At 45.2% G+C, this 14,759-nt stretch overlaps 1 protein-coding gene across 1 annotated transcript; it reads right to left on the reverse strand.

Moving 5' to 3' along the window:
* Window positions 1-1,251: 1,251 nt before the first annotated feature.
* On the reverse strand, window positions 1,252-6,326 carry UCHL1 (ubiquitin C-terminal hydrolase L1). The gene is made up of 9 exons (XM_039551522.1): window positions 5,964-6,326; window positions 5,850-5,861; window positions 5,293-5,421; window positions 4,272-4,422; window positions 2,934-3,019; window positions 2,811-2,858; window positions 2,370-2,439; window positions 1,983-2,041; window positions 1,252-1,680 (listed from the first exon to the last, which is right to left on the reverse strand). Exons 1-9 carry the CDS (start codon window positions 5,994-5,996, stop codon window positions 1,594-1,596), a joined length of 675 nt encoding a protein of 224 aa, XP_039407456.1. The 5' UTR covers window positions 5,997-6,326; the 3' UTR covers window positions 1,252-1,593.
* Between the last annotated feature and the right edge of the window lie 8,433 nt (window positions 6,327-14,759).

A 14,759-nucleotide genomic window follows, 5' to 3' on the forward strand; every position in this document is an offset into this window, starting at 1 on the left:
GAGCCACAGGCATGGCTCTGAGTCTGCGCTGGAGCAGTAGGCTGCAGCAGAGACGCCCCAGGAGGCCTCTCCCTCCACCCTACAACAACTTCCTTGGAAAGGCAGAAGATGCTGCTGTAGAGAACAACGACATGTAACACCATTTCTCAGCCATAGTTTTCACTTCGGTGCTAACAGAAACTGAAGACACTGATGTTTAGAATTGGAGTATCCTGAGGTTTAGCAAATCCTTAGGCTTCAAATTAAAATGTGTTGCAACCCTTCACTAGCTTCAGCTATCAGGTAATTATATCAGCAGGAACAAGGCCCAATACAAATTAACTTCAGCCCACAGAGAGCTTTAATAAAAGCTTGAATTACCCTTCAAAAAATCTCCCTGAAGCCAGAACAGCTTGCAGCATACCCAGAGCACCAGTGACCATCTAAGACTGTGGTACCCAGCACTGTATACACTGGCTGCCAGGGACAGACTGGGACCTAATGCATTAGAATAAAGGCCCAAGTTAAAGGCTGCTTTATCTCTGCTTACAGTTACCTGAAGTATCAGCAAGGAGCAGCAAGAGCAGAAAACAGCAACTAGACTCAGGTGAAAACAGTTTCCACAGGTCACAGTTCAGGCCAAGGAACTTGTACTACAGATTAAGTCTCTTCTCCTTGAATCCAAAATTTCATCCTGCTATTAGAAATTCATGTAGTAGGGGTTTCTTCTTTTTAGGTCATTTTGGACAGGACAGCTAAGTACAGCCTCTTTAAAGGTCTTCATAACAGAATCACAAGTTAGTAAGCACACACAGCCTAGCCCAGGATTGTGTTCTGCCTTAGCCAGCAGATTTGGTTCAGCTACAGGTAGGGAGATATCTGTTCTAATACTGTGTCCTATAAGGAAACCCAGTGGGTATTCTGTGGCTTGTAGCATATTACAAACCACATTAAGGTGACATTTCAATTGTTAATTTATCACACCTTACTCCTCCAAAATAAGTGTATTCAGGGTGGCAGATTGTAGCTCATGAGTTTTGGACTGGACATTAGGAAAAACCTTACTAGAAGGGTAGTGCAGCATACAGCTCTGCAACATGTTACCGGTGTCTCTCCATCCTTGAAAGCCTTCAAGACACTAGAAAGAGCAATTGCCCTGCTACCCTGAGGTTAACTTATTCCTCAGAGGAGAGCTTTGAGCGTCTTTTGAAAGTGTTTACAGAGGATGCCACACAGTTCCTTTTGGAGAAAATTAGTCATCACTTTAGTCCATTTAGTCTTCCAGCAGAACATTTTATTCTCATTAAGGACAAGGAAATATCAACCAACAACTCCATTAACATGACACAGATCAAACAAGCCCTGTTAAGCATTTTCTACTTAACATGTGAAAAAAAAGAGTCTAAAGATATCTGATGTGTCCAAACCATTCACATTAAAACTTGAGCTCATCCTTTAGCATAAGCTCGGCTGATGTTGCTTCTGTGTATAGCAAAAGGTGGAAATAATTTAAGTTACCAGAACAGCTGTGTTTAACAAGTACTGAAGCACTGGAGTTTAAACTGCATTTACTGGTGTGCTATTAAACTGCTTTCCTCGCATCTCTTCAGAGTCTTAGGCAGACTTGCAGAAAGCCACAGCAGAAAAACGAACTTCTCCTTTTTCACGTTCTGTAAATTGTCTGCAGATCTTAGCAGAATCCTTGGGGATGAAAACATATAGCTGCTTAGACTAACCAAATACACTTGCTGTAGAGAACAAGTCTTTGCAGTTCCTCTCTGAGTCCCATCAACTAAGTTACGTAGTCTTATAACACCAGCTAATAAATACACTTAACAGGTATCTAGCTCTGGGGGACAATACCTTTAGTTGTCATAAATTTAGCAAATTGAAGTACAGTCTTGCAGAGCAAGTAGGTACAACCACTATACACCAAATTCAGACTTCTCACCTTTTTATAAGCCTTGCTTTCAGGGAAACAAGCAGCAAGGGAGAAGTCTTACCTTCAACAGCAAGTCATCCGAGCTTGTGCCATGGTTTACAGGAAATGGCATACGGCCATCTGTGAAAGAAATGCTTCTGAATTAGCAGAACTGAGCATAGTGGACCCAAACAAGTACACATATGATATTTGGAAAGTCAGAACAAATTGTCAATAATCTGAGTGAGATGGAAACAGTCTTCTCAGCTCTACCAGTGACAACATGTTTTAGGCCTTCAGTGCAATCCATTTTCAGTTTAAATCTTCAGGTGAAGGTACAAACTGTGTTTTGGCTCTGAAGGCCTCAGCAAATAGTTTAATTAGCACAAAGTATCGTGCCTGAGCCCCCAACACTGTTGTGCAGTGTGAAGTAGGCCCAGCCTAACTGCAGAGTTTCACAGGACCTTACCCAATTCATACAGGTGTCCATCCACATTGACAAACAGGATGAAGTGGAAATTCACACTGTTGTCCTCAACCTTAGGAGATACCATCAGATATATTTGTTAGATTGAAGCTAGTACTGCAAACCCAATTTGTGACTACAGAACAGAGGACACTTCAACAAGAAAGCAAATGACTGAAAACTTAAGTTCAGCTGAAGAGGCCTGTGGCAGGACCTCTACAAGGTCAAGCACCAGAAAACCTAATGTATAGTCGTATTTTCAGACTGGGTCTGGACCCAAATTTTTAATTCCATGTTTGAGGAAGAAATCCTGAACAAGTATCCACCCATGAGTCACTCATTTCTCTTTCCTCACGAACTCTAACAGCTATCTGACAGACAAAAAATGTTGCTATACCACCTTCATTAAAACTTTTCCCAAGATTTTACACATTCACATCTTACCCGACATTGTCCTTCTTGCGCAACAGAATTGTGGACTTCTTGTATAGCCTTAAGAGAAAGCAGATACAGGTTACTACATCTTTAGGTGCTGATAGCTCTCAGCAGTTTGTGTAGTTCATATACCTTATTATTTGCCAAATGCTTAGCTCTTTCTTCAGGAGACAAATCAGCTGTTTCATCAAGAAACTTCTTCAGGGCAGACCCCTCATCTGCACAAGATGATCGAACATTTTATTCAGTATAGGTAAAGCATCAGTCACAGTTTAGATGCAGCCCACAGTAATCAGTGCTTTTTGCACTAACTACAAGTCATTGCATTCAGCCTGTAACTATCTCCAACATAAGCACATTATAACTACCACTTAAAGTAAGCTATTTATCCAGAGGATATTAGTAACAATCTACACAAACAACCAGAGTTGTTTCAGGGAAGAGTACTTCAGGTTGCTCTGGATGTTTGTTTTGAAAATCACTTTCAGATGGGATTTAGCTTTTCTGATTCCGCACTGCACATTTGGCAGAAATGTACAATCCTGTTTTGAAGTAATTCAAGAAAGGTACGGGCTGCAACACATAACTACCAGAATATGGGTAGATGAAATTGTCTCACTGCCTTCAAATGAAGGCAGCACTTGCTCATGATGGGCTTACTTTGGTTTTCCAGAACATAAATTAGTAGTGCAGTACTAAGATGCACTGAGCTCTAGCACATAAAAGATGTGCTGCATCATTGCTTCGCTCATCAAGAGTGTGTTATTTCAGTGAATCCTTTTTAAGAAGAACAAAGCAAAACTATGCTTAAATGCTCATTATGCCTTCCATATGTGTTTTCCTTTGTATAAAAAGGAATCCCACACCACAGAAAGGGTCCAAGTTCTCTTGGAATACTGGTAGTTGTATTTTGCAGATCTCTAGTCTTTGAACAACAAAAGAATCTTTTTCTACAGTAAAGAAACCATCAAAACTATTACCTCAGTAGGAAAAATCTCCTTACAAACCCTTATCTACACAACTTCTCCAGCAAAAAGAAAACATGTTTTAGACTGATTTACAGGCTACTCTGAGCACATCAATTTACATTAGACATAAGTAGCATGAATAACCCCATCTCTTCTATTGACATCAAACTTAAAGTCAGTAACTGCTTCTGAACACAGTACTTCCTAATTACAGACAGATTTTGGTCAGTCCTGCAATGGGTCCTTTTCCTCTTGCATGGCTTAGTAGGACAATACCTCTGCAGCTACCAGACAGGAGTCAAAGCACATTCCCTTCTGTGCTTCAGGCAGTACACATGCCCCTCTCCAAAAGCTGGATGACCCACTTACCAACTGAAACAGTACAGCATGCCTCAACTTGGCATGCATGAAAGCCCCACCTGTCTCCCAAAAGCCCATATCCATGCAATCTGCTGTCAAAAAAAAAAAGGAAATTCAAGCACTTCGGAACATTCATACTCACCAAGTTTCAATTTGTCCTTGTTATTAGCAACTGCATGTATCAGACCAATTGTCCCACAGGAGTTACTGACTGTCTGCTTCAGGAAATACACCTTGGAACTGATCTCCTGGTCCTTTATTCTCTCAGTCTGTTGCTTCCTGAAGTTCTCATGCTGTAAACACGTAACTGTTTTAGGCATTTCATCACAGACCTACCTTTGTATTGTGCAAACCACTGGACAAATAAGTTGTTGTGCAGGAGAATCAGTATCAAGACTGGATAAAGATTTACTCAGAAAATTGTCTTTGTGGTACTAATAAAGCAGCATATGTCTAAACTGGATTCAGGCCAACACTTAATGGACTACCTGCATGACTCAGTGATATCCAAAGGCACTGTTCTTAGCTTCTCCATCTGTGCCATACAGTGGAAATAGCTTGGGGTGGGAAATAATATAATGGATAGGCCCTTTTAGATCATCTCCCAGTAGCTTCGGTCCATTGAACAAGACTACTCAGCATGTCTCTACAATAGGCCTTTGGACCTTTAGAAAATTTGCCTTCACAAGCCCCTCCCCATCAGAACAACGTATCAACAACTGTAAAATCCATCACTATTGGAAGGTTATAATCCTTCCTTTTAAGAACCTGCTACTTAAACTTGATTTCAAAGCCCATCTTTAGCATCAAGTGGACTGAATATATTAATATTAATATACTAAAGAAGTAATGTAGGCCTCTCAAGATCCAATGATTCAGCATGGTAATGGAATTGCTATTCCTCACACTCAAGAGTGCTCGTGTTTTTTTTCCCCTGTCTGATATACAAAGCAAAGTCTCATAGGAAAACTGGGATGGAATGAGAGCCCTTGTTTAGTTGCTCAGTTCATTTCAGTTGAGGCTATTTGGAGGCTGGGACCAAGCACAACACTGCACCAGTGCCAAGCCCCATCCATGTGCCCAACCATCTGATGCTTGGGTGGACGACAGCCACACTCCTGACGGCAGCCAGTGCTACCCTGTGTGCGGGAGGGGACACCCACCTGCTCCGTCAGCGGGAACAGCAGGAGCAGCGCACAGGCCGGGGTCGGCACGGCGCGCAGCGCCTCATCCTCGAAGCCCAGCACGTCCACGAAGCGCCAGCCAGGACCCACCCCGAGGCGGGACAGCACCTGCACGGGGCACAGAGAGCGGGTGGCCCGGCCGCGACACGCCCGTCCCCGCGGGGCGCGGCCGCCCCAGCCCCGCCGCGCCCGGTGACACAGCACAACGCGCGGCCCCGCCGCGCCACCTGCCGGCCGCGCCCGCCCCGGGGCGCACGGGCTCAGCGCCGCTCCGCAGGTGCGGCCGCGCCCCGCGCCCCGGCGGGGCGGGATGCCGAGGGACGGAGGGAAGCGCCGCTCCGCAGGTGCGGCCGCACCCCAGCAAGGCGGGATGCCGAGGGACGGAGGGAAGCGCCGCTCCGCAGGTGCGGCCGCGCCCCGCGCAGTGGTACCGTCACCGCGGCTGGCGGCCCCCGGCAGAGCGGGATGCCGAGGGATGGAGGGGGAAGGGACGGCGCCCTCCCGCCCGCGGCGGTCCTCCGGCGGCGGCAACTCACTTTGTTCAGCATCTGGAAGACAATACGGGGGGGGAAAGCGTGAGTGCCGGTGAGAGACAGCGCCCCACCACCCGCCCCGCAGCCCCAGCTCTGTCCTCGCCGCCCCTCGCGCACCTCGGGGTTGATCTCCATCGGCTGCCAGGCCATGGCTGCAGGGCGGCGGGGAGCCGGGAAGAAGGCAGGCAGGCTGTGCCCCACGCACGACGATGTCCCCCGCGGCAGTTCCGCTGCCGAGCCGCTGGCGACGCTGGGGCGCGGAGCCGCCCACCCGGCTCTTATATAGGGGCGGGCTGGCCCACTCCGCGCGGCGGCGGGGGGAGAGGGAGGAGCAGGGCACGGCCGAAGCGCGGGGGGGCGCGGGCGGAGGGCCCGCGGTGCGCGGGGCCGGGGGAGCCCGGCCGGGGCTGCGGGGCCCGGGTCGCGCCGCCTCCGCGGGAGTGGGGGCGGCCGGCGGCCAGCGGGACCCCGGCCCCTGACGTTGGTGTGGAGAAAGTGCTGGAAGCGGGCCGGCAGCGTGGGCAAGCGGCTGGCATCACCCAGGGCAACAGGTTTCTCCTCCACCATCAGCCCAGCCCCTGGGCTCCGTGCATCCCGAAAGCCCATGTCTACATTTATGTGCCTGACCGCGCCTAAGCATCAGACCCTGTTCTCTGTGTGTTGCATAAAATATACAATGGTTTTGATATTCAACAAAATTATTAAACACTTATTTTTAAATTTCCAGTGTGATAAATCCGACATTAAAGTCTCCTGTGTGCTGATTGTATGTCTGCAGTTTGGACCAACCCCTGAACCAGTCCAGTGAAGCTGGTTAAAAAATAGCGGGCTTTTTATCTTTTATTCATGACCTGACAGTTTCTGCGCACAATGTCTTTGGACTAGAACGTCTGAACAAGGAAACAAAACCAACCTGCTCAAAATACTAGAAATCACGTGGACTCCCAACAGCTTTTCAGATTTTACTGGTAAACAGCCTGATGGGAGCCTTGTGGATAAGCGAGATGCTTCACAGTTGTCTTTCAAACAATGCAAATACTAAACAAAAGAGTCAGCTGAATGTCTGCAGTCTGTTTGGTTTTGATGACTTTCTTCCTTTGGTTTTTCACCGTGTTTCAGAACGATTGGACCCCAGTGCAGCAAAATTTCTAAGTGCCTGCTTGATTTCAAGCACATTTAAATTTACTTTAGATCTATTTCTCTGTAATTTAGTGGGGAATCATTCACATCAGGTGGTTGCACACGCGTTTTTGAACTGAGACATATTCATCAACATTACTCCGTTTACAATGAACTCCTTGGGAAAGAAGCCTGCAGTTTATTTTTTGAAATGTGGCCATAAAAGGTTCAAGATGCAGTCTCACAGTGGTTCTACAAGACTTAGTGAAGAAAAAACAGAATAGCAAGGCAGGTTTTGTATTTTGTGGACGAAGCTGGGATGTTTCCAGACAGGGTAAAGCGTTGAGCAACCTCATCTGATCTTCTAGCTGATCATGCCTTGAGCAGGAGGCTGGTCTAGAGATATCATGCGAACCCTTTCTGAAGTACCCCATGATCCTGTGATTCAGTCTATCGCAGTAAAGGGAAGAGCAGAGTTCAAAACCAAAGATTTCTGGGGAGGACAGGGGAAAGTTTCACAGTAAATGACATTATCATTTATTTCTGCTTTTTTTCCCTTTACTGTGGCTAAAAACAGTCTTTGATGCCTATAAGCAAGCTAAAAATGGCCCAAAATATAAATTCTATATATGGTATCTTTGACTATCTTTCCTTTTATGATGAACTCTTAGTGCACTGTAAGATGCAAGGGTATCAAATCAACTTGAATGAACAAGTCCAATGCTAATGGTCCCTGACAGACATGTAGGAGAGACGGCATGCAGCTCCTCTGAGAGGATAGCAAAGCACTCATCTTGCAGCCTACAGAAGAGCAGGCTAAAAAAGGCAAGAGAAGCCTATGTCTGAATTGTGCAGCAGCAAATGGTGGTTATAACTTCAGCCTGCCTCAGCAATGGCAGTGCTTAGATCCCTAGGTTAGGCATCCCTGGGTTGGCTCCTGTGTCTGTGCTGTTGAGAGAGACTGCAAACAGTTGGGTAAGTGTAATTTCAGGCTCTGCATGCCATGTACAGCATACAGGAAGTGATAGCAAAACTGTGTCTTTGGAAGAAGCTGTCAAATCTATCAATACACTAATTTTAAAATAAACAGTAAGTGTAACAATATCAAACTTCTAGAACTGCTACTGTTGCATAAAGGTGCCTGTCTCCAGAAAGTCACATAAGGAGTGCTGTGTCATATGCAGTCCCCATCCACCTCATTGCAAAGACGAAGAAAGTCTCTGGACCATCTTTCTTCAGAGCAGAAGATAGACGTGCCTAACACATTTAACCCAATTCATTCCCATTACTGCAATAAAATCAAAACTCACCTGGAAAAGTGACTGGACATACTTGTGAACTTTCTGCACTGTCCAAATGTAATAGTAGTACTTGTGGTGTTCAACAGGTTTTCTCAGATGTCTAATCTAGAAAGTGTGGACAGAGGAGTCTTTGCTACATATATGATCTTTTGGCAGATTTATTTCTCTCTTAGATATAGGTCTTGGTGTCAGTATTTACCTTCTCATCATATTCCAGATGAAGGTTTACATAAGGAAGAACTAGATCTATACTTAAGGCCTGTTCCTGAGTTCAGGAATCTCCAAACAAAATTACCTCTTATAAGTAGGGTAGCGAAGGAGGCAAAGCTGGCCTTAGACAATGCAGAGTTCCTGAAATGGAAGCCGAGGCTGTATACCGTTCTTTAGAAAATAATTTTCCTATTGTCCTGCCAAAATCCAAGCCCTGAGGCAGTCCAAGTCCACATCTTCTGCTGCAGTATCCTCACCTGCCTAGTAAACATCTCAGACCTGTGCTTTTCTTCATTTTTTTATAACGACTCACTTCCCAAGAGTAGGTTTCCAAACCCATTCCTGGAAATCTCCTTAATTCCCTACTCCCTAACTTCAAAATGAACATTTATTGTCCATAGCTGTCTGGTGGTGCCCAGGGCAGTGGGATGCAGGTACATGGTTGTGCAGGTGCTGGAGCCACAGGATTACTACATGTCGCCATTCTCCTGGTAACTGCACATTTGCATTTACCCTACAGTGAGTAGAAGGTGTTTGAGATAACTGTGCTGACTTACTGTAAGTGCCTCTGCTGGCTTGGGGGTAAATCCTGCCTGAGAGTAAATGCTGCCTGAGGTAAATCCTGCAGTTAGCTCAGTTTTACCATAGCAGTGTGCTTGAGAGAGATTGATTTACACGCAAATGCAGCATCCTTGCATGTGGATGGAGCAATGTTGATGCAGTGCCATGCTCCCCTTGGCATGCCTCCTGCTGTGATAGTGTCCCTGAAGCTGTAAACTTTGTGGGTCTCAACCCTAGCCCTAATAGCAGCTCTGGGCTGAAGCTGTGGCGCAGATGAGAAAGGTGTGGAGGGAATAAATGTGTCCCTGGAATGGTAGGATTATGCTGCTCTAAATCCTAATCCTAACCCTAACACAGATCCAAAACACAGCATTATGACAGGTGCTATGGAGAAAACTAATTTAACCCCAGGCAGAACCTGTACACTGTGTCACAAGGTATCTGAGGCCACTGCAGGGACAGTGAGTGTCAGGGATCTGTGTAAGGCTATAACAACCCCTCTTCTGGTAAATTGTCTGGAGCAGCAATTCCTGCATGAGAGTGCCCCAGCCTTTAACTAGAAGATCAGAGGGATCAATAGGCCAAGCAATTGAGTGCTTTTATAGAGGGCCTGGGTCCGTTAAAGATTTGAGCAGGAAGAGGGACATCTGTTTCTTTCTGAATTGCAGCCAGGTTGCAATGTGAGGAGTCTTGGTGACTGCAAGTCATGCAGCCCAGCATGTGGGGAAGTCTAAGTTCAGTCACTACTCAGCACCTGGCTGTCAGCTGCTGCTCTCCAGGTCCATGGGCCAGGAGCTCTGGGCTGAAACATCTCAAATGTCAGGCAGGAGACTTGCAAATGAAAGAAATTCAGAGCAGCTCAGAGCTGAGTTGGGAATGGGGGAAAACCCCCAAATCTTTCTTTACTTAATGTAAAGATTGGAAAAGTTATATTCTTGTACTCTGATGTCCACAAGAAGCATATGTTTTGGCTAGGGATTGAATAATTAAGGGCTTCTGAGGTGGAGACATACTGAAGGATGTGAACTCTGGGTCTGACCTAAGATGAAGACCAGCTGGAGAGGGGTAACACAGAAGCAATGCAGATAGAAGGGTCAGGCTGATGAAAAGGCTGCTCTGCCAAGGACTGTCTTTGTGTGTATTGACTGCTAGCAGTGACTCTGCAATTGCTCTGAACTACAGCCAAGTCCACCAGCAGGTAAAGAACAAGCTCTACAGAATGCAAGAGCTCTTCTGGAAGTCTGTAGGTAGAAGTGTTAAACTGCTAAAATGTAGCTTTGAAGGCTTGCCTTGACAGTCTCAGTTCTAAAGAGTGCAGCCATGGTTTCCTTGATTTCAGATCTGTCTGGCAGGATGCTGATGATTCTTCTCTTCATTCCTCTGCGAAACTGTGCCCACCAAACAGTGATGGTGTCTATCAGAAGCACAGCAATAGCATGCTTTCTTTCACAGTAGAAGTAGGACAAACAGAGAGTGACTTCTTTCTCTTTTCACAAAGAAGGGTAGGAGGGACATCATTGTTGACAAGGGTGTCTTAGTTTCCAATGAAAACATATACTGTCTGGCTATGAAAGACATGAAAGCTTGCAAGGCTTGTCTCAATGGATAAGAAAGACAGGATACTGGCAGCTGGACAATTGGCATCTGTCTTCTTTCCCTCAAATGCTTTTTTGGTGATATTAGCAATCTACCCTTTTTCCTCTATAGGCAGGAATAATCCATCTTTCTAGTCCTGTAGAAGAGAACAATCCCTGCTTCCTTCCTCTGTCTTTGTTTTGTCGACTTAAACATTCTTAGGATTAGTGCTTTTATCTAGAGACGTAAAATACACATTTCAAGAGGACCTCATTGTGTGCAATGATTTAGCAAAATACATATAATAGCTAATAATAATGAATTTTAATTTTGATGTAATACTTGGATGATCTGTGATTAGGACTTGCATACCTACTTACATTTTCATCCAGAGAATGCTTTCCTCAGATTAAAAGGCACAAAACGAAACAAGATGAGCCATGTGATTTTAAACTACTGGTTGTGAGGCATGTAAATAGCAGCACTTGACTATTGTAATACACTCTCTAGTACAACACTGTGCCTTTTCCCAAGCCCTGTGTTGTGCCAGGCCATCCTGGGGTGACCCCAGTCTGCTTCTCTCCTGCAGTCTTCAGTTCCTTCAGTCACAACTTCACAAACCCTATCCTTAGATTTGTTTCTGAATGCTTGACAGCCATACAATAGCACCCAGAAAGCATTAATCTCTGCCTGTGCTCTGAGACTGCTGGAAGAGCTTACCTTAGACGGGATGAGTTTCTTGTGAAACAAAATAAAAGGCTGCTTCAAATCATCTCTGGAGCACTAGCCACTCTTAAGCTGGAGGAGAGTAGCAGAAAAAAGGAGAGATGAGAAATGTTGTCAGTCAGTTGAAAGGATATTAAGACGTTGACTCAGTAGTACTTTTACAGTGGTAGAGATGCACTTCCTCAGGTTTATGGGGTGCTGAGGGAAAGCCACGGGCCACCTCCCAAATACCTCTTTATGTCAGCAGCCTCCAACCTCTAGCATTAAACCTTTTCAGGAAAAGGACAGAATATACACCTTAAGGAGCTGCTGAGGGGGGATCTAACTCTGGACCAAGTCTATTGTCACCTATGCTCTCTTTACATACTAGTGTAGCTTTGGGGGGAATGTGAGGAGCAAATGAAGAAATTAGCTAGCCTGCTGTTGGATGAAGAAGGGAGAAGTATGGCTCTGCCAGAAGGGAATAGCAAGGGCTTTTGTGTCTGCTGAAGAAAAAAGGGCTTGTCCAGCCTGCATGACAACAGAAGCGTCTGTGGAAGAGGACTCTCATGTGAAGGGGGTTTACTGTGAAATCTTGTAACTACTCCAGTTCAGCACAGCAAGCCATCTTACACTATGGCCTGGACATCAGCTATCATCTTTTGGGGAGAAGAAAAAGCAGACTGATGGTGATGGGCAGGTGTAAAAGGTATTCCTTCATGCTATCTTTTTTATCCAAATGGAGAACTTTAGTGGAATTGAAAGTAGTTGACATTTGAAATCAGCGAACAACAAAGCCACTTCATGAAAATAAATAAATAAATAATGAAAAACCCCAATGCCCCATTTTTTTAGCTAACTTAGTCACAGAATCCTGGAAGATGCTTGCTTTTTCCACATAACTGACATGGTCCTGTATTCTTGTTGTATCTTATGAGTAGTCTTCTGGTCAACAGTTTCCAACTGATCTTTGTATGTATGTTCACCCCCACTTACATAAATTCTGAAATAAGTTGTGCTCAGCTTAACACGTTCTCTAAAAACTTCACTTGCACAACAAAAATGTCCAGGGTAGTAAAAGCTACCCTGAACTCCTACACAACAAGGACATATGTAGCACAATATTTACACTAACTTGTGCCAAAGAATCTGCTTCCTAATCTACATGTGCACACTCTTGAGAAGTGTGGGGATTTTGTTTTTAGTTGGAGAAGTGCTCTGATCTAAGGCTTTAGCTGCAGACAGTCTCTAAGATGTTCAAGCATGGCTCTTCTGTTGGACCTACTGCACTGTGATGTTGGCACAGAGCTGCTGCCAGCCCAGTGAGTGAAGCCAAGAGCTTGGGGTCCCTGGATTGCCCTGAGTCTGCCCTGAGTCTGCCTAGCTAGTCCTGTCCTGAAGTGGGCTGACTGTGCAGGACTGCATGGGAAAGACATTTTCTGCACCTGAGTCAGCATCAAACTACCTCTTCTTAATCACTCCTAGGGCATACCTTAGAGTTCCTAGCCACTGCATATACTTGGTGGGCAGGCCTGGCGGGGTAGTGACTCAGAAGTGACTCAGAGCAGCACAGCTTTGACTCTTTCTCACTGTGACCACGGTAGAGAAAAAGCCTCACAATCTAGATTTGAGCTGCTCTTGCTTCTCCACCCTGTAACAGCATATAGAAGCATTAAATGCATCCCTTAGTCATGCTAGCAAATTGTGCCTTTTAGGCAATGAGATCTGCAAAGCCTTGGCTGTACCAATGCCTATGTTAATTACAAATAACAGTAGTTATCCACTTGTACTTGCAAGTCAAGTCTTCGATTTCAAAGTGCGGAAGAATGAGAGACTTAACCTTACATTAATAGCCACTTTCCAGAAGTACATCTGGCAGAACATAACCTTTTGCTTAAGTTATAATGCTGACACAAAGTGTTTTACACGTGGTGACCACCCAGTGTCTCGCTAATGCAATACAGTTGTGTTGTACGTGCTGCTCTTACCGGCTGGGCGATGCAGCAGCGCAGGGGCCCAGCTGCTCTGACACTCCTGGGGATGTCACTGGTGGAAGGTTGTTAGTCTTGGCTCAACTGCAAGCAATTAACATTAAAAACACAGTGAAACAATTCCAGTTGGGAAACATCACCCCTTTCAAGCTGCCTTTGACCCAGCCAGTCTCAGAACCTAACCATACAGTACCTCCTATGCATCTTCAGATGCTGCTCTCAGAGTACCAACCATGCAGAGAAAGGGAGGATTTTTTCCCTCTCTGCTTCAGGAATTTTTTCATGCTACACAAGGAGGAGAGTATTTCCAAATGCCCACTTTTAGAGAAGTGTTTAGACAGTGTTTGTCACTGATAGAGAAACTTCTTTTCTGAAGGTCAGTTTAACAAGCGCTGTTTTGAAGTGTTTGCCCAAAGCACATGCTGGTATGAACACTATCATTTGGACCTTGAGCCATCCCGTTTTAGTGGAGGAGTTTAGCTTGTGAATGCGCATGCTGAAACAAATCCCTGTCTCAGTGGAGAAAAATATTTAGGTTGTGAGGGAAACTACACTATGGATCAGAAAAACAATGGGACTCTATCACATTCTACAGTTGCAAATATAAACGCAAAACATGCTGCTCTTTCCCGTGTACGTTTATACACGTAGGGCAAAATTCCCATTGAGTGCATTTGCAGCCTGGGCTTTTCTAGCTGTATTTAGGACATTAGACACTGGACTTTTGTCTCTCTTGTTTCAGAGACAAAGCACTGGCCTTCTGCTGTTAGCAAACCTAGCATTTCCAACTTTATCTTAGCTTTCTGTACCTCTTAATGTGTATTAGTGGATGTGTGTATATATGCATGACATAGAATCATAGAATTCTAGAATGGTTTGGGTTGGAAGAGACCTTAAAGATCATCTACTAAGCATGATAGAATCATAGAATGTACTGAGTTGGAAGAAACCCACAAGGATTATCAAAGTCCAGCTCCTGGCCCTGCACAGGACAACCCCAACAATCACACCATGTGTCTGAAAACATTTTCCAAATGCTTCTTGAACTCTGTCAGGCTTGGTGCTGTGACCACTTCTCTGGGGAGCCTGTTCCAGTGCCCAACCACCCTCTGGGTGAAGAACCTTTTCCTAATATCCAGCTTAAACCTCCCCTGACACAGCTTCATGCTGTTTCCTCAAGTTCTGTCACTGGTCACCACAGTGAAGAGATCAGTGTCTGCTCCCCCTCTTCCCCTCACAAGGGAGTTGTAACTGCAATGAAGTCTCCCCTCAGTGTCCTCTTCTCCAGGTTGAACAGATCAAGCTCAACAGATCAAGCTGCTCTTGTATGACTTCCTGTCAAGACCCTTTACCAACCTTCATAGCCCTCCTTTGGACACTTTCTAACAGCTTTAGATCCTTCCTGTATTGTGATGACCAAAACTGCACAGAATATTTAAGGTGAGGCTGCA

The sequence above is a fragment of the Corvus cornix genome, chromosome 4, assembly GCF_000738735.6.
Source record: "Corvus cornix cornix isolate S_Up_H32 chromosome 4, ASM73873v5, whole genome shotgun sequence".
Taxonomy (NCBI): Eukaryota; Metazoa; Chordata; class Aves; order Passeriformes; family Corvidae; genus Corvus; species Corvus cornix.